Raw genomic sequence first — 26,784 nt, forward strand, 5'->3', positions numbered from 1 at the left:
TGTCCTGGTAGGATAGATGTCTAACCACCTCAGATTTCAAGTGTTTGTTCCAACAGTGGCTTTCCTAGCAGAAAAGAAAGGGATTGTTCTTTAAACTGGTTGTGAAAACACAGCTGGGTGATGCTGCAGTGGATGACTTGCTTACTACTGATCTTGGTCTATCATGTTAAATTTCACATGAGGGGTCACTGACTGCAGATAGTAATCAATCTGTTGCTTACCCAATTGGTGTGCATTAATCTTAATCTGCTTTAGAGAGATAATAGAGGGAATTTGGTGATGTTGTTACAGTTGCTGATCTCATAGATAAGGTGATAGTTTGCAGGAGCATTAGTCTCTAGAGATGCAGAGGTTAGAGGATGGTTATTAATGAAGTGGGAGGGAACTGGCATACCATGATATGTAGGTTTTTGTTGCAGTGGTGTCCCCTGCCCTTTTGAGGGGATCTGCCTTCAGATAGTAGGAAGATTAAAAGCGTCCTAGCTTTTCTTAATTCTTTTTTTTTCTTTTTTTTTCTATCTTACCATTTAGGAATATCTGTTTTCCCTAGGTCAGCTACATCTGTAAGTAAATCTATAGCCTGTAGAAGACATTCTATCTACCTTTGTCTTCTTTAATGTAAAAATTACCGTGCCATAATGTTGTAGAACTTATGGTTCTGGAAGGGGAATACTTTTAAAGGAGGCAGAATTGGAACGTGTTTTAGTAATCCACTACTATGCATTAATTTATAATTTTTCTGTATAGCATTACCTTAATTGGGGAGGGGTTTTTTTTGAAGAATAAGATCAGAGTCACTCACATATTGTTAAGTTTTTTGTGTAGTCATTTACAGCTGTGCTAAGTAGATGTTATGTGAACCAAGCCCTCTACTGGTAGCTTTGTTTTGTTTGTTGAATACTCACTTAGAGTACTAGTTGATTCCCTTGACAGGCTAGAAGGTAGTGATCTCAGAGGAAGATCTTTACACCACCCCCACTCTCCCAGCCCAAATAAAAACAACTGAAAACAACGAACAAAAAAACCCAAAGGCATTTAAAAACACAAGTGTGCTTTGTTTCCTCTCACACAGAAATCCCTGCACCTGTTCTCTGAATTTGGAGACAGAGTAAGAAGACATTACTGATAGTCTTGATGCAGAATTGAGATTTTTATTTGTTTGTTTTTACTCAAGTTGGATGACTAATTTTTTTTAGACTTTTTGGCTTTGAGTGTATTTTCTTGAACGTTGCAGTTTTTCCTCTTATGTGATAACTTAAAATGGTTAACTTACACAGACTTTTCACTGTGCTTATCACACTGCTTTTTAACAAAGAAGGTATTCTCTCTTAAAAGTGTTAAATGACCGCTGCACCTCTAACATTTGTGGTTAGGGTTCCTGGTTTGTGTCTGCTTAGCCTGTAAAGAAAAGAGAGCTCAGCTAAAGATGCATAAAAGGCTAAACAATGATTCTAGGCTATCAGGTTAGCTGACAATGTTATGTAAGGTCTACCTTTTAAAAATGCTTCCTTCCCCCTCTGCTGGAAGACCCTCTTTGCAGATAGGTTTTATTGCACTACCTTGCTGAATCTTGCTTACAATCAAGAGGTCTCTTAGTTCTTGAGTCAGTATGATTTAATTCAGATGGCTTCCTTTCCTTCTTGCTTTCCTTTATATTTGTAAGCAGAACTTGAAATTTCTTTCTGAACTTCATTGTGATAAACTAAAACATGAGAAACTTTTAATCTTGGTCTCTGTGCTCTTGGACATCCTAGAAGCCTTTAATTTGTGACTGCTGTAGTTCATCACTATTGAGAAGCAGCTCAATGCACCTGTACTCAGATGAGGCTCTACTAGCATCCTGCAAAGCGGTGTTTTTATGCTTTTTCAATCTGTATGGAGAGTCCTCACTTTGCTTATCCTGATACCCCACTTAATTATCACCGTCTTCATCAAGGGGAAAAAAATTAAAAATGTACTGCTCTGCTTCCAGCACTAAATCATATTAGTCACCCAGGGTTTGTATTTTATAAGAACCATGTGTATTTGTCATTTTACGGTGCTTGATGCTTGAATCTTTCTTATCTGATCTTTGTGATAAGTCTTTAGTCCAAAACACCTATAATGAAACTCTTGAACTGTCTTCAGCAAACTGCTAATATTGTTCTTATTCCTTTGTTTTTGTTTTTTTCCAGAGAAACTGGAAATAACTGAATGCTGTTAAGAGGTTACAGTTTCACAGCACAAGTGTGGGCTGCTGCTGAAAGGGGTGAACTTCTGTGCTCTCTTTAGTGGTGATGCTTGTATTTTTGAGTTGAATCTGGGAACTGAGCTGGTTTACAGAAGGGAAACACTCCCCAGCTGCAAAATCTTGCAGTGGATGTGGTGAGTCAGTTCCCCAATCTAACACACCAGTGGTCTCCACAATCTTTTGACTGCATGCTCATATCAATAAAAAAATTTTTGAGCATGCACCCCTATTATACATATCTTTTACTTATAAATGATATACATGTACTACTGTACTACTATTGTGTATGGTACAAAATAAAAATTAAAGCATGAGATAAAGATGAAACAAACACTTTCAGAAACCTTTTGTACTTTGTTAACATTACAAAAAAATTTTCTTCCCATGCTCTCAATGGGCTGGCTTGTGTTCCCCTTGGAGACCACTGCAATGCTCTGTGTGCCCCTTGAGTGCTCATGTCAGAAGAAAAAGCATTGTAATTAGCCAGAACCATACAGCTAGGGAAGGAAGTAGGGGGAGTGCCTGTTTGGAGGAGCTTGTCTGGGTGGTTTTGTTTGTTTTTTTTAATAAGCCAATCTTAGCTGACATTATCAGTATCAATGACTAGTTCAGGACCAGAACCTGAAAGAATAGCAATAACTTCTCTCTAGCTAGACATCTTTTTTTTCAGCATAAGCTATTTCAGAACTGATTAAAGAGGAAGGTGCTGCAGAATTAATCTTCATCTTCGTATTAACTTTTTTCCTTTGGTACTGCATTTGATTAGACCTCACATGATTCTCATTCTTGAAGAACAGTCTTGCAGAGGAGGAGGTTGGCAAGATCAATATCTTGGAGTAATTCAAACCAGTGCGCTACGTTCTCTGTTGTATCCTTCAGATTTTTTCCTAAAGCTCCATGTAATATTCGTACATGAGCAATCACAAACCCATTCCACACACGCCCCCCGCCTTTTGGTATAGGTAATAGCAATTGCAATATGGTCATTTGTTCGCTACTAAGATTTTTTTTAAATAGTTGACTTAGAACTGTTTGCTTTTCAGTATTTTTTGAAGTTATCCAGTTGTAGCTTGAGCTCTTGGAACATCTTTGATTTATTTCTACACTTCAGCATGCCTATTAGGCCTAATAAAACTTACTGAAATTTCTTTTTATGCATAAAAACTAAGATGCTTTATCTGTGCCTGATAAACTTAACTGACTTAAGGATGCAGTGATATAAAAAAAAGTAAAAAATTCCATTCTAACAAGGAAACCTATCTCTTTCATCTTCATTTTGGTAGTTAACTTTGCTTCTTCAAAAGAACTCCTTCTGTTTCAGATTACTCAGGATTTTTTTTTTTAATTCAAAGAAAATAGCTGTAAAAGAACCCTGTGATGCTAGGTTATGTTTCAACTTACGTAGAGGGTTTACACAGTAGAGAGACACCTAAAACTGTTCTGAGTAATACTGCTCTGGAGCTCTAAGAAGTTTGGTAACTTGGACTTGAATGTAGTGCTGTGCCAGTACGAGTAAGTGCTGTACTGCCTGAATGTACCAGCTCTGCTCAGTGCTGGCTCAGGGGCTGTGCCTCTAGCTGTATCCACCACTTCATGGCATGATGTTAAAAATTCAGGCAGTACTTAATTGATTTTTAAGATTATTTCACTGGGCTGCTTAGACAATGGATTAAATGTATTTTTTCATGAACTTAATACACTTAGAATTAGACTTAGACTTAAAATGGGAAGTTTTATTAATGTTACTGCTGCATACTGTGGTACACTTGCTCCCCATCCCCTACCTCTTGAATGGGAAGTGTGTGATTCTGTTTTGCAGAAGTGGATGAAAATCAAAATGTGTTAAGAGCAGGAATGCTTCAAATTAACCTTTTATTGTGGGGGAGTGGGTATGGAAGAAGACTTGGGAATTTGCTGTGTTGAAAACTAGTTCTTGAGCAAGATTGAAATGGATTGTCTTTTGTTGTTATTTACAGAACACTTTTTTTTTTGGACTATACTTGAATATGCAAAACTGCTGTGCAAGAGGCTTGCTAATAGGATTTAATTCAGCTCTTAAGCAATCAAATGCTGCATCTGCTTCATTCTGGAGAATAAGAAAATTATATGAAACACTTGAAAGGTGTCTAACCATTACAGATATATCAGGGTTATGTTTTTCAGATAATCAAGTGAAAACTACCTGTGTTCAGAGCCTGGATCTGTTTTCCTGAGAAGTATGATTTCTCTTTTCATACCAATGGATATCAAAAGGGTTATAATGCTCAATGCGTAGTAATGAAAAATTACTTTGGTAATCATTCATAGTACAATTGTTCTTCTGGAAGGGATCAAATACATGGTGCAGGAAATAGCACCAGTAGCTTGGCTCTAGAGAGGGCAGGAAAGGAGTGATCCATCACAAACAGAACTGAGGTGTATTCTCGAGGTGTGAAGTAGACTACATGTATTTTTTTTTCCTCTTAAGGTGGATGGATTGGTTGCGCCCACACTTCTGCAGGAAGTCATGCCTCCTTTTTTGGCAAAGAAAGTCTATTAGTTTGGGGGTTTGTGGTTTTGGTTTGTTTTTTTTTTTAAATGTGGCACAACATGTTGACTTTTTCTTGAAAGGAAGGCCTGACTGCTGACAGTATTTCTGTGAGTGCGTAACTTAAGTATTGTAGGTCTACCATGTGGTAGTCGTACTGCATAGCTGCTGAACAGAGGTCTTCTCTCATTTGTTTCTAATTCTCACGATCAACTTGCCCACAGGATTTGTATCCTCCTGTGCTCATGGAGGAGATGTATGAATCAAGATGTAAAGATGTAGAGTTTTCCTTATCTTGATGCTTTAGCAAAATGCTCTTGTTCTTTAAGTAATCTTTTTGGTATGGAGACAAAAAAATTCTATTTATATTTCAGATAGGATATCACTCTTGTGTACATGCAGATGTCAACAAAACTTAGCTGCCATGTCATGTATAAAAACTATTTGAAAGCGTTCCATCTGGTCACACCATACTGGCTGCAAGCTTTCAAATCTCAGCCTTTGCATGGCTATCTAGACTTTGGTGCTTTCCTCTGGAACTTTTCTTCTGTAACCGTGGCTAGTCTTTCTCTGTTAGGAATGCAAAGATTTGAATCTGAACTTCCTATGCTGATGTTATGTCAACTAGGTCAAACAGCGTTGACACTGTCACTTGTTTCCTGCGTCACTGATTAGTAATCTGCCTTGAGAGAGACTTTATTTTGACGTGATGATTAGGAAAGCATTGAAACTTTTTTTTTTGGCTTATAAAGGGGTGAAAACTCAAAATTCCTGGTGATGCAGTAGAGAAAGCAGGTAGAGGAAGGGATGAGATCACCCTTGGAATATTATGCAATGTTCTAATGCCTTGATTACTTAAGTGACATCAGTTAGTGGCTGTGAAATACTGCTATGACGATCATAAGGGTCAGTCAAGGACCAGATTCTGTTTTGACCAATTAAAGTACTCTTAAGTATGGAAAGTTTTGCTATTGCTTCATATCTGAATTGATTCTAGACCCATTCATTCAAGCAAAAGTCTTCGAGATTGCAGTTTGTATCCATCTTGTATTAGGAGGGAGGATCATAATCATCTCCTTAAAGAGAAAAGTCCATAGCCTTCATGTGGTTAGTAAGCTTAGAGATCAGCCAAAAAAAATTTTATGCATGTAAGATGTTAAGTGGTGGTGAGCTTTATAGGCTCCTGTCTATGCTTTGTAAGTATATCACTGTGTAAGAACAATGATGTATTCCTAAGCTGAAATTGATTACCTGAGTAGGTTTCTTGATTAAGCAGTCTTGCTAGCCTGGTTAATACATCATGCTACTTGTAAGGATTGAGAGGAGGAATGAGGAGGAATGGATGATTCTCTATCTCTTTAAAAGAATTCAAGTAAAAACGGCTTTTAAAATCAGAATATATATACACACACACTCTCTCTCAAAAAAATTGCTTAGTGTTTCTCTGTTAAAAGCAGTATTGAGTTGCAAGACACTGAAATACATGCTGATGGCAGAGACATGTAGCTGGTTAATTCTTCAGTTGACATGTTAATTATAACTATAAATTTCTTCTGTTTAAAATTGTTCCACTGTAATCAAAGTACAACAGACCTTAATTTCAGCTTAAGGTAACATTAACATTCTGTGTTGGATACAATCTCTTTTAAAATCTCTGGAAGTGGATGCCAAAAGTATTTGCTGCTATATTTTAAATTTGTAATTGTAGAGAACGTAATATAGCCACAGCACTTAAATTTTGATCTCTTGGCTGCAAACCTGAAAAGGATTTCCTTTGAGTAACCAGTGGTTGAAGCTGTCCGTGTTTGATGCCAAGGAATCCTGAGTTTTAAGAACAGATCGTGTTTTGTGTGGGTAATTTATCTCCTGTTGCTATAGCTAACCCCTGGATGCCATTTAATGGGTTAGTAGGCTTTTTTTAGGTTATGACTGTAGAGATACTGGAACCACAGGTCAGTAACAGCATTTTACGCGAGCTTCAGACAAGGAGTGGGAATTATTCTATTAGTGGATTTGCTATAATTCATTCCTGGTTTAAAACCAAGCTATAAAGTACCTAATAGGACTGCTGAATTTTCTGAACTGCGGTCAACAGCTAGTCATTGCACAATGTTCCCTGGAAGTGTATGGGTTTTGAGTCTGTTATTTAAAGAAAATGCTAGTAAGTTATTTAAGCAGACTGAGATGTCTTGAACATGTCTTCAGCCATGCTTTCTTCTGCATGTGCTACCTGACTGGGTTTTTCACACTGGTAGCTATACTAATCACTCAAGCTTCCTATCTAACTCCTGAAAAACTTGAACACCTGAATCTGTGTTGCTAACTTGGCAAGTTTATTTTTTACTAGCGAATTGTCAGGAATTTGCAAACTATTCCAGGTGTCTGTGGAAGCTACTGCATTCACTTGGATTATCACTCTGTTTGAAGTACCAAAGATTCAGACTGTTACATCTGTTGGTAAGATGTAAATTAGTGATTTAATTAAGATGTAGGAAGTGAAAAACTACTTTCAGTTTTAGAATTTGCACTTCACTGCTCTTTCATCAGAATGAGGGCTACGTATATTGCCTTTAAGGTGGGATCTAGATAAGTTCACCACAAATAAATGTGCTGTGTGACATACACCACTGTCAAGAACTCTCAGTAAAACTGAATAGCAAATTTTACTAATGAAAAACTTTTCCATGCACCAGTATATTTCAACCTGTGTGTGAAAAGTCTCAGGTATCTTCTGGCGAACGAGTCTTTTCTCATTACTAATCCACTTCTAATAAATGTGGAGGCTATTCACAATTGGCACAAATAACTTACTGTTATGATTCAGTACTGGAGATGAAATTGTAGATTATCTGTACTTTTCAGTGCACTGTGAAATGGAAATTTCTGTGTAGGAACAGAATTTAACTGTTTCTTGGCTAAATTCCTATCAGTGTATGATAGAATTGTCAACATGTAAATGTATCTTATTTTTCCTTTAACAGTGCAAATGAACACTATCACTCTGAGTGTTCTTTGGAGTGATTAGATGAAAGACACTGTTTTGATTAAAAAGTTGTGTTAATACGAACATTTCTGATTTGAAATGCTAAACCCATCTATTTCCTTTTGGTTACACCCCCTCCAAATCAACAGTATGTTAGTGTTTTTTACTGCTTATGAAGATCTTATTGTACATATATTGCTGTTCTAAAATAGTGCTAGTGCGTTTTTTTTCCATTCAGAGTGTGACTTCAGTAGAAGCATTGTTTAATCATGAGCACAAGCATGAAAAATACTACGTCTGCTTTAGTTACAGCTGAGACCACAGTGGTGCTTTCTTAGCCTCACATTAAAGGGCTGAACTTGGAGCTTTGTGTAGTGGAATTCTTTCATGCCCACACTCTAATATCTGTTCTCACTGGTGCTTTATCGGGCACCCACTAGCACTAATAATCAGCAATAACCTTTCAGTTACTACATTTTGCATGTACTTCAAAATATTTTCCTAAGAAATATTACATAGTGTGGAGAGACAAGACATACAGAACAAAACTATCTTGTGTTCATAGTGTGCATATCTTGGAGCTGATCTGGTAACTGATAACTCAGAATATCAGTTGTGAGCCATTATCTCATTCCCAGAAGACAACAGGTAAAGTTACAGGTTTGCTTGAACACTATATTAAAATGCATAGCTGTCACATGATGGTTGAGGTTGGAAGTGACCTCTGGAGGTCATCTTGTTGATGTGTGCAGGTTCTACCAATACCTGGCCAGCCATAGTCCTGTGCTGAAGTATGTAATTCTCTTACACTAGATAGTAGGATATTCTCCACCTTCTCTTAAAACCTAAATGTGCAGTAAATGAAAACTTCTAGCTAATTTAAAAAAAGTGTTGTCAGTATTACAGCATTAACTACTTTAGTTGCATATGTTTCAATATTTTAGGACATGAAGATACAGATTTTTTTCTAGCCCTTCCTTGATCATCCTGATCAGTCTTTCAAAGAACAATTTTATTGTTTCTTATTAGATACATGACATGCCTCTTTGCAATACCAGCAGATGTTATCAAATGTTGGTGGTTTTCTTGGCCAAAGCATAAAAAGTGCTTAGATAATATAAATGTGACTCCCTTTATGTAACGCTTTTATACTTGCAACAAACTCAATTATACTGTGATGCTTTTCTGTGAGAAATAAGAATGGATTTCATATGAAGGAATAATAATATATAGTTACACTGTTGCATGCTTGATTGGAGGTCTTGTTGTCATGGTTGTGAATGTTTATTAATCTGTCTTTTGCTTTAATGTAAATTTTTTTTTTTCCCTCCCCACTTCTGAAGGTGGGTGGGGGAGAAACGGGGAGAAACTTGTGCTAAGTGGTGCTGGAAACAGCAGAATCTGAGAGAGACATTAATACCTAGAAAGAGTTTTGAGGTTTATTCCTGCATTTATAGGAAAGTCATCTGAAGAACAAGTACTCAAGGGTATCAGAGCAAGGCAGTATGTAAGCTCATTCTTTTCTGTTGTGAGCTTCAGGTGTGTCTGAGTTGGGTGAGGAGCCTGATTAGAGGGCTTTCAGTTTCCTCAGTTCTGGTTTAGGCAGGTCAGCATAGGCTTAGCAAATGATTGGGTTGTATATATTAAATTAAAACTAGTTAATTATTATTCTCTTTCTTGACATAGAGATGGTAGAGTTAATTTGCAGAAAATCTTAAATGTAGCAGCGTGGTAATTCTCTTCTTTGGTCCTCACTGTTCTTCTTACCACTCTAAATGGATCACACACCACTTCTTGCTTGATTTGGTTTGAGTGCCTGAGTAAAAATAATAAGCAAATCAGTAGACTCCTGTGGTCAAAGGCTGTGCAAATCTCCCAAGAAGTTACAGCCATTTTTTTCTCTTCTATCCAAAAGAGCTGCAGTTCAGCAAACCGGGTAATTCCCAGTTATGTTTCTTTTTGTCTTTTGATATATATAACACATTATATACATATATACACACATATAAAGAGATATGTATATGTATAAACATATAGAATAGATAGATATGTTTTAATCCCTTCTGGAGACAAGAAAACTTGCTGTTTAAGAAAGCTCTCTGTTAAAAGTAATGATCTGCAAACAGATCATGATTCTGCCTACTGATGGAAAGCTTTTGCTGTACAGGATGTCCAGATGTGTCACAGGTACACCTGTTTTTATGAGAATTCCATAATGTGGAGTTAGTGAGAGAAGCACTGACAGGAATCTGTGCTGGTGTCCTTTGGATAATCATCTTTGGTTGACATAATGTGACCTTTATTTTTTTTTTAAATCTGTAGTCCCAGTTTCTGGTGAAAATTAACCCTGTTCTTCCCAAAACCAGGACAGTGTTTACTGCTGATTGTAACGGGATATGGGTGACACCCTTTGTAAGTGACAGTTCTGTAAATATTTCCTGTGGACTCTATGCTGATGGTATGTTTGGTATTAACGTATCAGGAGGAGGAATTTAATAAAGTAACTCACATTAAACTTTCTTACTGTGTCCCTTCAGCACGGAACATACTTCTTAAAAGCATAATTTGGGTCCAGTCTATTTTGTGTTTTACATAGCAAATGGGAATTCTGCCCTTTGTCTCATTGGGATTGAACCTCTAATTGCTTAAACATTTTCTAAGCCCTCTGGGATGCAGGCTGCTTCACAAATACTGCTTGAGCTGGTTTGTTGAATAGTATTCTCTGAATGCTATTCAGAGTCTTTCTAGCATATTCATTCTTTATACTTGTTGCCTTGGATAACTAACATACTTTGCTTTGAGTGCTTCCTGCAGATTTCTTACAGTAAGTATTTAAGTTGAGTTTACATGTTTAGGTGTTTGCCTGGCTTGGCAAAATAAAACTGTCTCTTGAAAAGCAAACATGCAACAAGTATGTATTTATACACATATTTTTAATATATATCAAACTGTTAAGATCCCTGCGTTGTGAGGCTGACAGTTGAGTTGTAAAGAAAAGCCATGTGGGACTGATGCTTTCTGCATCTGTCATCCTTCCCTTTTAAACAGGAAAGAGTGATTGGGAAGAGACTTCTCTTGCCTCCTTCTCCCTGAAATGCCACTTTCTCACCCTCCTTTCTAGTAGCATCACCTTACAATGAATAGTAGAATAGTTTGCAGGGAAATGAATAATTTATTTCCTGAAAAATTGATGAAATGACAGCTAACTCTGAACTACAGGCAATGCTATAGCTGAGACCAGTAACTTGTGGTAGAACAGTATAAACTTTCAAATTAAGCAGTAAAATTTACTGTGTTGTAGAAGTTACTGCATTTGAAATCTTGTAGCTCTTTTTTCCAGAAGACCAGATGCTCGTTTCTTAGGGCTGCAGAACTGATTTCTAGAAAATACTTACTACTCTGAGTGCTAACAGTTTGCTCTAACTGAAGCAGAATACCAAAGTCATCTGTGTAAGTTTGTTTTATATTCCTTGAAATTTGTGAGATGTGCCTCATGCGAGGAACATAAAGGAAAAAGTTAAAACTTCTGCTGTGTCATTCTTTAATTTTTCTGTTTGCACAAGCAGATGGGTTTTTTACAATGTGAGTATCAAATGCCGTCTCTACTCTGTTAATCACATAAAAGATAACTAATTTTTCCCCCCCAAGGAGCCCTTTGAAGATGGCTATGCAAATGGTGAAGAAGGCACACCAGCTGGGGAAGCAGTTGCCACTTATACACCTGATAGCAAAGGGGTGGTCAAGTTTGGCTGGATAAAAGGTGTATTGGTAAGTTTGATCTATTTATCTCACTTTCTTAGAGGTATTATCTTTTTAATAACCTTCCTTTTTGAGAAGGATCGTGATAATACTGTATAAAGAAAATATATGTATGAGAGATATGAAAAATGCTGTAATTTTAAGAAGGGTTGCTCTTGCACTAAACACTAAAGGAAGTAAACACTTTAGGACTTCAAGTTTTGAAGAGATCATGTTTTCTTAGCATAAGTCTTACAGTTTTGAATTTGCATAATTTCCAAGAAGGAAGAATATTATGGAAGTATTCATAGGTAGTAGAAAAACTGCATATGAATCTTAAGTGACAGACAAATGCAAATGGAGAGAATACAGTTAATGTCCGTTCACTTTGGATCTGTAAAGTTTTGGACTGAAGTGTTAGAAAACTTGGATTTTTATTTTTTTTTAATTTAGAGAAGCAAAAAATACTTTGAGGAGAGTACCTACCTGTATATGACAAAACTTGACCAGGATTAAGTATTTAATTTTTGTTGAATCTTTTAGAAAAAGTAATTTTCTCCTAAGTGTGGAAGTCTTTAAATATAATATAGTCATGGTAGAAAAAAACCTTACTGTGTCCTTGTTTGGAGTAGTGAAAAATTAAGGGTGACATAGGGGATTTTATTACAAGTAGATATTAATAGCTTTTTATTATTTTTGTAAAGAGAAACCATGATTAATATGTATTCTCCAAAGCTATAAGAATTTATAGTGGTGGCTGCAAATGCAACAGTTGGTTAAAACATGCTAAACTGGAGCATTCAGAATACCTAGTTCAGCAAGCTTCCACTGTGCATTAGCAACTTCCTTACAAGTCTTGAAGTAGTCATGTTCTCTACCTTGGGAGAAGGAGAGTACCTGTGGTAGCTGTGAAACAGCTATTACGGACTTTTGTTGATGTACCTCAACCAAAGACAGAGTTGTTCATTTTAAAGCCTCTCCGAAGCTGGCTTTGAATTTCTCCAAACCCAAATGCTGTATTGGACTATTTTTGTAAGCAACTATTCTAAGTATTAGAGAGTTATGGGATAAGTGTTGCTGACCATTTTCTTCCATAGTCTATTTAAAAGTTTCAAGGAGGATGGTCTCCTCCTTTTCAGTGGTTTGAAAGTTGTGGTTAGTTATTTCCTAGTAGGCATAAGCTGTTTGGATGAATATTTCCAGCTCAGGTGAATTACATTCTGCAAAAGACTTTTTAATAAAAATCTCTGAAAACTTCTTACTTCTGTGGTTTGGAGAGGTCCTTGTCTCCCTTCTAGTCCTAATGACCAGCTAAACTTTTTGTCAGATTGGTATCATAGAGAGCCCTAAGACCAGCTGTTAGTATTCGGTCTAAACTCTGTACAATGCAAAGTATATCTTATTGAGCGCTGAGTTTAAAATACAAGAATAAAAAACCCCACATGCCCCCATCCTGTTACTGTGCAGCTGTGTTGTAAGGTACAAAAGTTATAGGACAGGGATGTTTTGGGGGTTGGTTGTTTAAGAATGAAAAAATAGTAAGGTATTGCTTTAGTGCATTTCTCGGGAGATTTATGGGAGATCTGAACTGGGGTTGTAGACCTCACAATCTTATTTTTAGTAAAATATTCTGTAGTATGAATTTTGGATCCTGAAGGTTGGGGTCTGAATTATTTTGATTGTTGGTCAAGATGTACTACGAGTGTCAGATATTGAAGTACTGTAACTTTTATGTTGAAGGCAGTAACTTTTTAATCATATTCAGGTTCCCGTTTAATTTTTTAATAAACTTGTCTAATTAAAAAACCTATTCTTGTGAAATCTGAAAAGTGGTAAGGCAAGACTGCAAGATAATTTCAACAACATTAAAAACTGAAATGGAAAATTAGTGGAAATGACTGCAGTTGTAAGACCTAACTGATGTAAAATTTCTGTTTTATCTTAGGTACGATGTATGTTAAATATTTGGGGTGTGATGCTTTTCATCAGACTGTCGTGGATTGTAGGACAAGCTGGGATAGGTATGTGTACTCATGCTATAATTTTATTTCAGTGACTTTTAAATGCAATCCAAAAGAGGTGTTGATCTTGAGCTTACATTTTAAACAGGGGTAGAAAGTGACCTTAATATTGCCAGTTTTTAAGGTAATTTACCCTTACCAAAACTAAGCAGTAGGAAGTTACTTAGACTTTTTCATTGAGCTATAAGGTATGTAATTTAAAATTGACATAAGTCTTCAGTGAACTATAGAAATAAACTTTTTATCTCTGGTTATTGAAATCTGCATATAGACTGTGTAGTATATAAACAGTTTTCTTCAAAGGCTTGACTTAGTGTTGGACTGCAGAAGGTCTCTCATCTACAAAAGACGTGTTTCCTTGAAGATCTAGGATACAGATTTTACTGTGCTGATTAAAGAGAACATTTATCCAATTTTGTTTGTATCCTGAAAACTCTGTACAAAAGGGGAGTGAAAAAGCCTTTCGCTTGAATGTGTGGAATCACGCATGGTAAATTTGTGTTGTGTTTGCAAGATTAAGTCTTTAAACTAAGTTAAGTTGAAAATTTGTACTACTTAATACTGCTGGACTCACACCTTTTTTTCCCCTCTTTTTCCAAAAGGTCTGTCTGTCTTGGTTATTGGAATGGCCACTGTTGTGACAACTATTACAGGGCTGTCTACTTCAGCCATAGCCACAAATGGGTTTGTGAGAGGAGGTAAACCTATTTTCATAAAGCTTTTTCAAGCTTTCATCACTCTGAAGCATACACCTTAAGGATAGAATCTCCTTTATTTCTATTTTTTTAGCATCAGGGATAAAACAGGATGGATCAAATGTAGGGAAGAGTTAGTTTTCTGAGGAGCAGAGCCTCCCCTATGTTCTGTATTTGACTAAGCAGTCATGTAATTAATGAAAAGTCAGTAATTAGCCTATTAATTTGATTTGACTAGTGGCTTAATTTTCCTCTATGAAAGAAACATCTGTTCTTAATTCTTGGAATACAAACACTTTGAGAGACATATCCAGGAACGAATAGGGTCTTAGTATTCTCCTGCATCTGCACTGGTTGGTTAAGAGTGTGCATATGTGCTTGTGTGTGCTCATGTGCTGAAATAAAACTTACTGATGAAAAAATACGTCCTATAAAAGGATAAACTATATCTATATGAGAGCATGCAAAAGGACATGTTCTTGTTCTGTTGTGATTTTTCATACACAAAAGAAATTCTCCAAAGTCTTGATTATCTCCAGCTTTCCTGAGGGTGATGGTTTTCGTCCTCTGTCATGGTTTATGTGCTGTTGTCAGCAATTCATACAAAAGGGGTTTATAGTGGTTGGTGCCTTTGACATGCTCAGACTGCTTCGTGACATTACAAGACTGCTACTAGTAGAAAATGTGGTGGTATTAAAATAGAAGCTTGTAAAATTCTCTTGATTAAAAATGAAGAGAAAAACCTCACTATTACAAAGTAAACAGACCCAATGTGAAGGTTCAGCTATGAGTCTTAGTGTTATGTCAAGCTTAGTTTCTAAATGTCTTTTTTTACATTGCATTATACATGCCGGATTTTCCTGTTCTTATGAGAGCTTTTTTTTTTTAAAGTCTTTAGACTCACTCTTGCAGAACAATACTTCATTAGAAAATTTAAAGTGCTGAATGGGAGGAACTGTAGAATGAAATCAGTTGTTCCTATGAAAATCTTACATTACAGTAATAATTTTATGTTAACATTTTCATTTGCAAAATATGTCAAAGCTGGGTACCTACATAAGTTTTTCACAAGAACTGTAATGCAGTGAAATTAAGGATTCCCTGTTGCAAATGTTTAACATCCACGCAACTACTTCTGACTGGAGCAGGATGATTTTTTTTGAGTCTAGAAAGCTTAGCTTTCAGTTGGAGGAATGTGCCTTTGCTATATTTTTTTAAATTTTACTCTTCCCTAATGCTGTAGATACTCAGTTTTCCATTTGTCACATGCAGAGTTTGAGATGTTGTGTTTGTCAAGCTCAAAAATACAAAGAGTAGGGTCTGAAAAACAGAGTGGCCACGTGATTGTTTTGAGAGTCCTATTGGAGGGCAGAAAATTTCTGTAACAACAGAGCTTTAAGAAACAGGTCATGGAGGTTTGGAACTTGAGTGGGTTTATTACAGTCTACTTTGCCAGTTTCTTGAGCTGTAGCTAATGCAAATGCATAATAGTAGAACTATGTGCAAATGCTTTGAGTAGTTTGAAATAAAAAGCCCAGTAATACTGCTACTTGTTTCACATTTGCTTTTTATCCATAGAACTGGTTGCATAGCTAAATTATATGATGTGGTGCATGAGTCAGGTGATTATTTCCAACTGGTGTCTTTTCTTAAAAACTTGAAATGCATTCCTGAAACATGCCTGTTTCTACAATGCTGAGGTTTGGGTTATTTTTTGATACATCAGGGAAGATGTAAGAGTAAATAGCGTCTTGATTATGTAAACTTTAAATTGCTGATGATTGTCTGTTTTTAGGGTCTTTCATGTAGTGAATTTCCTTTTGTTTTTTTCTTTCAGGAGGAGCATATTACTTAATTTCCAGAAGTCTGGGACCAGAGTTTGGTGGTGCCATAGGCCTGATTTTTGCATTTGCCAATGCTGTTGCAGTAGCAATGTATGTTGTTGGCTTTGCAGAGACAGTTGTGGAGCTGCTCAAGGTATATGGATGTTAGTGGTTATATTGATTACACTGTCCTTTCTGCAAGTTTGAGTTGTCATTTAATCATTGAATAGTTTGAATTGGAAAGGACCTTTAAAGGTCATCTACTCCAATCCCACTGCAATGAGTAGGGACATTTTCAACTAGGTTGGGTTGTTCAGAGCCCCATCCAACCTGACCTGGAATGTCTCCAGGGACAGGGCATCTATAACTTCCCTGGGCAACGAGTTCCAATGTTTCACCACCCTCATTGTAAAAAAATTTCTTCCTTCTATCTACTCTGCATCTACCCTCTTTTAGTTTAAAACCATTACCCCTTGTCTTATTGCTACAAGCCCTATTAAAATGTCTGTCCCCATCTTTCTTATAAGCCCTCTTTAAGTATTGAAAGGCCGCAATAAGGTCTCCCCGGAGCCTTCTCTTCTCCAGGCTGAACAACTCCAGCTCTCTCAGCCTTTTCTCATAGAAGAGGTCTTCCAGCCCTCTGGTCATCTTTGTGGCCCTCCTCTGGACTCACTCTAAGAGGTCCGTGTCTTTCTTGTGCTGGGGCCCCCAGAGCTGGACACAGTACTCCAGGTCGGGGTCTCATGAGAGCGGAGTAGAGGGGCAGAATCGCCTCCCTCGATCTGCTGGCCACGCTTCTTTTGATGCAGCCCAGGATACAGTTGGCTTTCTGGGCTGCGAACGTGTGTTGTTAGCTCATGTCTGGCTTTTCATCCAGCAGTACTCTCAAGTCCTTCTCTGCAGGGCTGCTCTCAATTGCTTGATCCCTCAGCCTGTATTAATATCAGGGGTTGCCCTGACCAGTCCAAAGACTTGGAATGAGGTACAAGGTTGTTACTGATACATCAGTAACATACTTCTGTAATTCAGTAGCTTTTTGGTAAAAAAAATCGTTGGTGTCAAATGGAAGCTTCCCACACTGTTTATGTCCCTGAAAAAAGAAAATGTATTAATCAAGCTGGCTGTTGAGAAGAAAAGTGGTAGTACAGATACATGACTCAGAATCATAAGTAGTTAATGCTGAGTTTCTTATTAGTAAGGTGTTTCTTGTGATAGTTATATTAAGCTCATTTTCAAAGGAGTTCCGCTTATTAAAACCAATTCCTTAACTTAAACACTGCCCAAGTATTATTTGCCTGTTGGATTTTTTGATTAAATGTAATACTGAGAAGAACTCTACCATACTTCTTGTACATGGGAGGTAGTTTGGAATACAGTAAAAGAATTAAGAGTAATAGTGAACAACAAATAAAATACATGTGTAGGTACAAGATGGTAGCAGTTGCCTTGCTCATTTATCTAATTCTCTGGCAGTTGAAGACAGCCCATTCTCTCTGGGGATAGGTTATGGATAGTAATGATCCTTTCCATTTAGAAGATTCAGTGATTTAAAACAAGGCAAAACCCAAATTACTTGTGTCCATAGAGGGAATTTAAAAGAAGTAAATTTATGGTATAGAGGTTAATTCTATTATTAAATTTCAGTCAATAAAATGCTGTTCTGCAGTAGGGAAGATAAGTACTTGATAAAATACATGACTGTGGTTTTTTGTTTGTTTTGTTAGGAAAATGGAACGTTGATGGTTGATGAAATGAATGATATCAGAATCATAGGGGCTATCACAGTGGTTATATTGCTGGGTATTTCTGTTGCTGGAATGGAATGGGAAGCAAAAGTAAGGAACTATCACCTTTTCTTTTATGCTTTGCTTCATAATTTTGATTGCATTTTCTACCTCAGCTGTTTCATTTATTTTTAATATATTCAGTACACTCAGTATTGCATGCATGGTATGTTAAAGTCAATCAGCAGGCAGTTTTTATGTCATATCTCTTGTCTAGCACTAGCCTAGCATGTGCAGGTCTGGACAGCATTTCAGACCTTTGACCACTTTGCTCCACTGGAAGCTTAAGCATCTATGAGAACCTAAAAACCAGCATAATCTACTTTTAATGACAGTGTCAAGTAGGGTAACAGTATTACCCTCTTGTGGGCAACTACAGCACAAGAAGAAAAGGTAAGAGCATTAGCATGGGAATTTTCCATCACTGGGAACTTCAAATGAGCTCTGTGGATGGAAAATACAGGAGTGGAGCTGAAGCCAATCTAAAGTTATGTGGTTTCTTCTAACTCAAAACCAGTCTTCTTCGCATCCACTCTCTTGTGGTTTTATTTTCAGTTGGAAACAGGCAGTGTAATGCAGTCACTAGGCCCAGCATTGAGGATGGTTGTGAACGGTGGTGGTGATGAATGCATAGGAGGCAGAACCTACTTTCCTCTTCTTGTGGCTGCATGGTCTTAGGTCAGCTCTGACTGTGGAAGCACGTACAGATCCTAGGGTACCTTAATATAGAGATTGCCTTTTTAATTTTCTGCTCTGCATTACAAGGCAGGGCCGCTTGCTCGCTCTTTAGTGCACCTGGTAGGCTTTTTCTGAACATCCACCCACAGTGTGCTCAAAAATAGAGAAGAGCCTCACTTGGTCTCCCTTCCTATTGATAGTTGGCTCACAATAGGTCCTATTTTCTGCAGTGAGAGGCAACTGAAGGAGCTTCTTCATATAAGTGTTACAACAGTTTATTTTGCTCCTGCATCAAGATCACGACAATATTCATAATTGAAATGAGAGGGTTTTTTTCTCATTGTTGCTTCCAGCCCTGGAAATAGGGATCATAAAAAAAGGAAGTGAAGATCAAGTGCATTACTTAGACTTACCACAGAGACAAGAGTCTACAGACATTAACTTTGGCATGTACTTTTAAATTGAACGGCACACTTCTGTAAAAATTGTTTACCTTTCTCAGGTAGTCCTTCACTGACTGTAACTTCAATTTTTAATGGTATCTTTATGTATCCAACTTTGAACAATACTGTCCTCCTTCATCTCAACTGTTTAGTTTTTTCTTTGTAAGGAATTAGTGGTTATTAACCTTCTAGCCACTGTCAGTTAAAGTTACAAGAAATATCTGGCTTTTGCTCTGTCGCATGAGCAATTCTGTAACAATAGCTTGCATAGAAATACCCTGTTTAATGTTTCTATATCAAACCTGAACTGTGGTATCACTGCAGTGTCATCCTTATTAAGAAATACATAGCATTCAAAAATCCTGTGCTTAATGCAAAAATCAAGGCTTGTTGGCTTGATTTCTGCATCATGGAAGAAGGAAGGTAGGAGCAATGGTAAGCAGCTGAACCTGCCAAGCAAGCACTTCATGTGGGTTAACATAGAGCTTAGCATAGCAAAACACTAATACTTGCCTCTTGATTAAAGTATCTATGATGTTCTCCCATGACTTAGAGAATGCCTTGAAAAATGGGACAAGGGGAATCTCTAATAATGCCCTTGAAGTAGATCTAAAAACTAAAAGTGACTGGGATTCGAAGGAAGCCTGCGTAAAAAATGACTTTTCAGAGTTTGTGATCTCTTACAATTCTCCTTGTGTTAAAATCTTAGAAACCCATTCTTTGTCTGAGACTTTTGAATGTAAGAAAGTGTTGTGATTTAGCCCCAGCTGGCAGATGAGCACCACGTAAGGAAGATACTCAGAAAATGCTCTTAGCTGCAGGGAGACATCTAGGTTTGTTACTGGATAAATCCACTTGTGGCAGTTGCTCTGTGTTAACTTCATGTTGAATTCTCTGGGCTTATTGAAGACTTCTGTAAGCACCCAGCTGCATCCTTACACCTCTCACCTCTTCTCTAGGCTTGCCAAAGGAGAGATCTAAATATGATACACAAACTGTTTTCTTCAGGTAGTCTTCTAACTCTGCTCTTGGCTGTTATTGCTGTACTACCCTGTCTTCTTGCAAGGCTGTGTGAAATGAAACCTTTGTTTTGTGACAATCAGCAATGCCACAGTGCTATTGCACATTAAGTTCTGATCCTAGGCCTAAAAATAAGTCAAACTACAAATAGCTTCCCCCATGCCACTTGCATTTGCCTTTTTAAGGAATCAATGCAAAAGATAAATAAGCAGCCACCCTGCCCTGTTAAATGTAAAACCTGAACCATCTTTACTCATGCTTTGAGGCATTGAATGGTTTAAAGTACTTGTTGTTCCAAGTGTAACGTTTGTAATGATTTTATTGAACAGTGGCTAAAAATCTAGGTTGTAATGAAAAAAGTCTCAAGAAAACTTGAAATTAACAAGTAATTGTGATAGTCTGCAATTTAGTTTCATAAATAAGGGTTGAGAACATGAGAATGTAACAAAGTAGTCTACTCTGTTGCATAAAATAGCAAACAAAAGCTGTTTGATTCCAGATGTAATAAAATTCTTGTAAAATAAATACCGCATACTAAAGTGTAAGGCGTAAAGTATTATGATCACGGTTAAAAGGCAATACTCAAAGCATTTGTGTGCTTTTAGCTCTTCTCTTTTGAATTTCTTCAATCTACTTGAAGCCTTCTGGAAGGCTTTTAGAGAAAATATTTCTTCTAAGTATTTTGTCTTTAGATATATAACTTTGAGGGGTGTGGTAATAAATTCTCTTTTGAATGGATGTTAAATTTAGAAATTATTCCTACTTCTTTCTGACAAATCCTGCTACATGTTCTCTCCAGCTTGCCTTATTTGTGGAAAACAAACTGAGAAGACTAAGCTGAATTTGGAATCAAGTAAATATTTACATTTTAGAACACAACATTGATGCTTGAAACTGAAAAAGAACAAGTTCTTCTGTCTGACTGCAATCATTGTATTTCAGGCACAGATAGTCTTACTGGTGATCCTCATACTTGCTATTGGAGACTTTGTCATAGGAACATTTATTCCTTTGGATAGCAAGAAGCCCAAAGGTTTCTTTGGTTATAAAGGTATGTTGGAGCAGTTAGTATCGTAAACAATATCTTTGCAAAGAGGAGACGTGCTGTCATTAAGTTAATCTGAAATAGTTTATAGTCCTATGTAACTATTCAGATTTTTTTCCCTGTTTCTTTCAAACTTGTGCATTTTTGTTCCTTAAAGCTATTGGGCCAAAACTTGGTCCTGCCTGCTTAATATCGATTATATTAAATTTTAAAAAGCTGGGTGATACTGTAAGTACTTTTTTTGTTTTAAAGGCTATTTAAGTTTATTGTGTTGACTTTTATTTTTAATCGAAGTGATGAATCGGGACTTAAATGTTCTACACTTAATTTTAAGAAGGTCAAACAGCTGTGACTTTCAGCTTTTTCATGGAGCTAATAAAGGCTGGAATGGGCTGATACTGTAGCTTCTATATGAATGTTGATAGACTTAAATCTTTTTCTACAGCTGAAATATTTATGGAGAATTTTGGACCAGATTTCCGACATGAGGAAACTTTCTTTTCTGTATTTGCTATTTTCTTCCCTGCTGCAACTGGCATACTTGCTGGTGCAAATATCTCAGGTGATCTTGCGGTAAGTAGTGAGTTAGCAATTATTGTTCACAAACACTGAGTGTACATTTATCTCTGTCATCACTGTCCACTGATATTTATTTTTTTTCAGGATCCTCAGTCAGCCATTCCTAAAGGAACGCTTTTGGCCATCTTAATTACTACATTGGTTTATGTTGGAATTGCAGTATCTGTAGGTAAATAGACAATGTTTTTAAGTTCATCCTTTCACATTCATTCTGAGGATGTGTTTTGATATGGTTTATGTAAAGTCATTGTGTAATTGACTTTCATGCATGGGAAAGTAATAGCCAGAGGTTTCTAACTTTTATTGTTGGAGGTTCAATTTTCAGCTGGTTTTAGGAAATTATAAAACTTTCTAAGGCTAGTGACAGCTTCAGACTAAAGATGACAAAATAATTCATATGGATGTTTCCTCATTTGTTGCAGTTACTTATGTTACAAGATTTTACAGTTTAGCAATGGGATAATCCCTGGATTAGAAAAGTGCGTTTTCAGAAAATACTCGTTGAATGAACACCTGTATTGGTTTGAAGATATTGGTAGTCAGCTACTTACCAGAAGTGAATTGTGGGATAATCAAACAGCTCTTTGGTGAGAATGCATGAGCAGTAATTCCTCGGTATAGGGAGGAGAGTGAGCAGTGGCCAGACCACTTTCAGAAACATTGTCTGTATTTCATTTCATGTGACAAGAGGAGAAACAGTCATAGACTGATCTGAGTCTTGCATAACCTCTCTTACTGGTCTTCCCCACTCCACACTGTTTTTCCCAGTTTTTCCAGAAGGCTTCAAGTAGATTGAAATCAGGTTTTTCCCACCAATGAAATAATTACAATCTTATGATTCTATTCTAGCAATCTTCAGAACATATCTGGCATATTTCTTGCCTACAATTGAAAATGTTTTTATTTGTGTGACATAAATTAGTTTCTGGCAGCAGTAATCAGCTTTCTTATATGAAACACCTTGCTTTATCTTAGCTCTGTTGCCTTTTGAATTGAATTCTCGTAAGAGTACCATTGATCTTACCACTAATGATGCTTCCTTTCCAAAGACACCAATCTTGCTAGTCTACCTCTGTTGGCTAACATTGTACTGTAGATCTGCCAAATACTTGCTCTGTAGTGATTGTGGTTTATGCAGCGTAATGACCCACACTTACTTCCTAATTAGATTGACTGCAAAGACCTCTGCTGCCAAATTAGAATACCTTAGAACTTGAACCCACATGAGAGCAAAATGCTCATTAATATTCATTTGTTAATGGAATACTTTGATCATCTTTCAAACGTGAAAAATCTCATTTTTCATATTGTCAAAGGAACAGTTTGCAAAACCAACTGAACATGAAATTGTTTGATGCATCAGAAATGTCCTGCTTTAGTTGCTTCTGTAACTTACAGTTTTGCTAGTTAGAAAAGGCCAGTGCTAGTGAGGAAGTCAGATTGACATGAGTGAAACTTAACTTTTTTTGAGGCATTGGGTAAGGAATTGGACAAATACAAATACTTGTATTGTTTTCCTCACATGCTATTCCCCACTGTAAGTTTCCAGAGTAGTGATAAGTCATTAAAACTTTGAAGGCACTAGTAAATGTCACTGAGTAGTCTTGTCTGAAGGGGAAGATGTTCTAAATTTAGCTCAGTATTTGCATGCTCTGTAGTAAGTAAGAGGGTTAAGAAACTGAGTAGAGAAGGCTTAGAAAAGGAAAATTGCTAGTCCTACTGCTAAAGCTAGGCAGCCTATTTCAAAAGGATAACAACTGTGAGGAGACAGTGTGCAGTTCCGTATTTTAGCAAGGGACAAATGCAGATGTGCAGGTGGCAGGATGAAGATTGCATAAGCAGCTTTTATATCAAAATTTGTGAAAGACATATTTCAAAGAACAACATTTATTGCTTTAAAAACAAAGAAAGCTCTAATAAAAACCCCAAACTTCTGAGTAGTGTTAAGACATGCTTTCTATATACAGGGAAGCAAAACAAATTAATGAGAGCCTCACTGTAGCTGCTTGTAGCACTGGAGAAGTTAAACACTCTCAACTGCACTCTGAAGGACTCAGGAGAGTATCTCTGGAATTCTTGCTGGTTGCATGTAGTTAAGAGATAATTTGATTTGGTGGTCTGTTAACCTTCTCAGGCTTACAGCATGGCAGAACTTTATTTGGCAGGAATGCGCTTATAAATGCTTATGAAAAGGTGAAATCCTGTTTTTACAGGAAAGAACACCTAGAGGTTCTTAGGGACAGTGTTGCCAGAATCTTATAAATAAATAAGTTTTCTGAATGAGGGTTAAATAAAATATCTGGGCTCTTACTTAAATTTAAATGTCTTCCACTGAGAATGCAGTCTGCCCGGCTGGCTTCTGTTCTTCATTCTGTCATAGTAAGGCTCACATTAAATTTGTTCATAGTGCCATTGTCCCTTTCTGTCATACTTTGTGTGTGAAAGACCTGCTAGCTGGTTAGATCTGAACTATGAAAAAAGGAATGAGGAAGAGAAGGACGGTGAAAGTGCACTGTAGCTATTTAATAGGTTGCTTAACAGGTCTGCCACTACAATCTATTACCAACAAAATGTTACCTACAAATAGTTCAACTAGTAAGTATATTGTCACATCCATTAAATATTGCTTGAGTGGCTGGGGCAAATCCTTGCATAGTGAAAGAAAAGAAGTTTTTTCTCATACAGCTTTTAATTCCATTTGCAACAGAACAGTAACAACAACAAACCCCAGCCCTTCCACATACCCACAAGAAAAGCATAAGACAGGTGATCAATATAGGAAACTTACTGAAATTTAACCAGTTGAGCCTAATAAGTAACTGAAAAGTAAATCTGAGAAGGATTAAGTAATGTCCACCTACCAGCACCAGGTGTTACTGTGGACTGTTTGTTAATAAAGTTCTGATGGCTCAGAAGGAATCTAAATATGGTATAGGTATTTAGGAATTCATTTTCCCAATGAAAGGGAGACAAGTTACATAGATAACAGGGATTGTTACTGGAGAAACTTAAGTTTAAGCTTGCAGTGCATTTGTGCCCTCCTTATTTTGCAAGTAAGTAATTTAGGTCTTCAGTAGTCATGTGGCTTTGTTCCCAGGTGCTCCCTGTCATTCAAGTTCCTAAAAGACCAAATTAATGGAATTCTGTTGGCTACTGCTCTGTAGACTACCCTCTTCTCTTCCCAACTCCTTATTTACTTCCTGTTCCTGGAAATATTTGCTAGTGTCCAAACAATTCGACTACCTCAACTATTAAACCATAGAATGTTAAATAATAATTAGTCTGCTCTAGTTTGTTTTGTCCTTTGAGACAAAAAAACCTTGAAGAAGACTTGGTGGGCTTCTTAGTATTTTTAGTTTTTTGTATTACTTAAGGGCTGAAATGCTCTGTTTTCAGCATTATCTTGACCAGTGAAATTACAAATAATCATAGATTAATTGAAGATGGCAGTTCAAGTGATAAACTTAATTATAAAAAAGTGGTAGGAATGGGACTGCATGGCTTTGCATTTAACCAAGAAACTAACTTAAAATACCGTAGTCACATACACTTGTTTAAGCATTGAAAAATGGCTTGCCAACAGGCTTTTGTGACAAAGTACTTAATTTTTTGAATCTCCGAGCCATATTGACTGGAACAGAAGTAACTTCAACAGTATGCACGTGTGTCTACATACATCTGTAGATAGACTACAAAAATGCATTCCTCTAGGAAAACTGACAAAAGGAGAAACTATAAAATCAAGTGATGGTGAATAGTACTACCTTCAATTAAAAAGCTGTATGGAAACTCATGATTCAGAGAAATATGGTGTTGTGCTAAAATTGTGCTGTTAAACCTTTTTACAAGTCTATTGACATTGTTTGCTCTGCACTAAAACTTTCCTTTTCTTATTAGACTCAGATTTAATAAAAAACTGGAGATCATCTCAGGCAAGAGAGCAGTTAGTTTGCTTGTATGTTTTTGTTCTTCATAGTGAAGATATGCTTAATACTGAAATGTATTAAAATGTAAATGCCATATTTTAATGTTGTTCTGTGAGCATACACTTACATAAAAAGGGAATTCAGCTTGGGACATGTCCTTAAGTTCAGGTTCCGTCTGTTAATGCCTTCTTTTGTGATTGTGTCCACTCTAGGTTCCTGCGTAGTTCGAGATGCCACAGGCAACGTTAATAACACCCTTGTCTCTGAGCTGACAAATTGCACTACTGCAGCTTGCAAATTGAACTATGATTTCTCATCCTGTCAGACAGGGTGTCACTATGGGCTGATGAACAATTTCCAGGTATAAAAATTTCTCCTAAATCTGTTTATTGGCTTTTGTGTTTGTTCTTTTTTTGAATTGCATATTAAGAAAAATCATAGGCTAAAAATGCCTGTCTCCATAACCATAAGGTTTATCTGGAATAGTTAAGTGGTACACTCTAGCTACTAGGTAGAAGAACAACGTAACTATGTTAAAAACTTCTGGGTGTTTATATACAGGTGGTAAAATATTTACTTTTTCTGAGTAAACTGCTTACGTTAGGTGGTGAGACTGCAACTTTCTTTAGATATCTGAATGTCATCATTCAGTGGTGTGGATAGAATTACTCATTGTTCAGTAGGGATGCATAGTAATCATAGGTAGCCTCTGTCAATAACTTGTTCCTTAATTTTTTAAGTTTCTTAGAAAATATGTTTATTTTAAGAATGTTTTACATACTTGTCACAGTATCCTCTTTAATAGTAAGAATGTTGTGAATTTTCCTAAAATCTGATATTACTGTATTTAAGAATCCTCTAAAAGTCATAGGGTAATTCATAGTCTTCAACTTACAATTCACAGGTGATTGGGATGTCCATGAACTATTGGTAATGGTTTGAAAGAAACCAAGGAAAACATTTATTGCTAATTGACTTAAACTTGCTTTGTGCTAGTCCGTCTTTGCCCTAAATTTTTCTAACAGGCATACGAAAAATTGGCTAGTCATTAAACTGAAATCCATTAATGAAAAAGGTATGTTGCTTGTGGGTTTTGATCAGAAGTACATGTACCACATCTACTCCTTACTCCTACTTACGTCTTAGGCTGACAGCCTCACCTGCAAAGCTAGGTGGAAAACCTGTTTTGTACATGCTGAAACAATGTTGCAGCGAAGACCATTCTATTAGAGTAAAATACATTTTTATAATGCAATAATTTGAGGATCTGTGTGGTGTTACTTTATTCTGGT

General features: G+C 36.7%; 1 protein-coding gene across 5 annotated transcripts in view; it reads left to right on the forward strand.

Annotated features, from left to right (window-relative positions):
- Window positions 1–26,784, forward strand: part of SLC12A2 (solute carrier family 12 member 2) — a 100,583-nt gene that overhangs the window by 45,903 nt on the left and 27,896 nt on the right. For 4 of the 5 annotated variants that reach the window (XM_054808770.1, XM_054808767.1, XM_054808769.1 and 1 more), the window contains 9 exons: window positions 11,389–11,508; window positions 13,424–13,499; window positions 14,102–14,197; window positions 16,032–16,171; window positions 17,742–17,852; window positions 20,885–20,993; window positions 21,433–21,560; window positions 21,651–21,735; window positions 25,705–25,853. In XM_054808770.1, the coding sequence (XP_054664745.1) occupies window positions 11,389–11,508; window positions 13,424–13,499; window positions 14,102–14,197; window positions 16,032–16,171; window positions 17,742–17,852; window positions 20,885–20,993; window positions 21,433–21,560; window positions 21,651–21,735; window positions 25,705–25,853 (1,014 nt within the window). Of the gene's footprint in view, window positions 1–3,573; window positions 11,191–11,388; window positions 11,509–13,423; window positions 13,500–14,101; window positions 14,198–16,031; window positions 16,172–17,741; window positions 17,853–20,884; window positions 20,994–21,432; window positions 21,561–21,650; window positions 21,736–25,704; window positions 25,854–26,784 lie in introns of those variants that run through there. The other variant, XM_054808771.1, reaches the window with a different exon arrangement.

This window comes from Grus americana, chromosome Z (assembly GCF_028858705.1).
Source record: "Grus americana isolate bGruAme1 chromosome Z, bGruAme1.mat, whole genome shotgun sequence".
NCBI classification, from domain to species: domain Eukaryota; kingdom Metazoa; phylum Chordata; class Aves; order Gruiformes; family Gruidae; genus Grus; species Grus americana.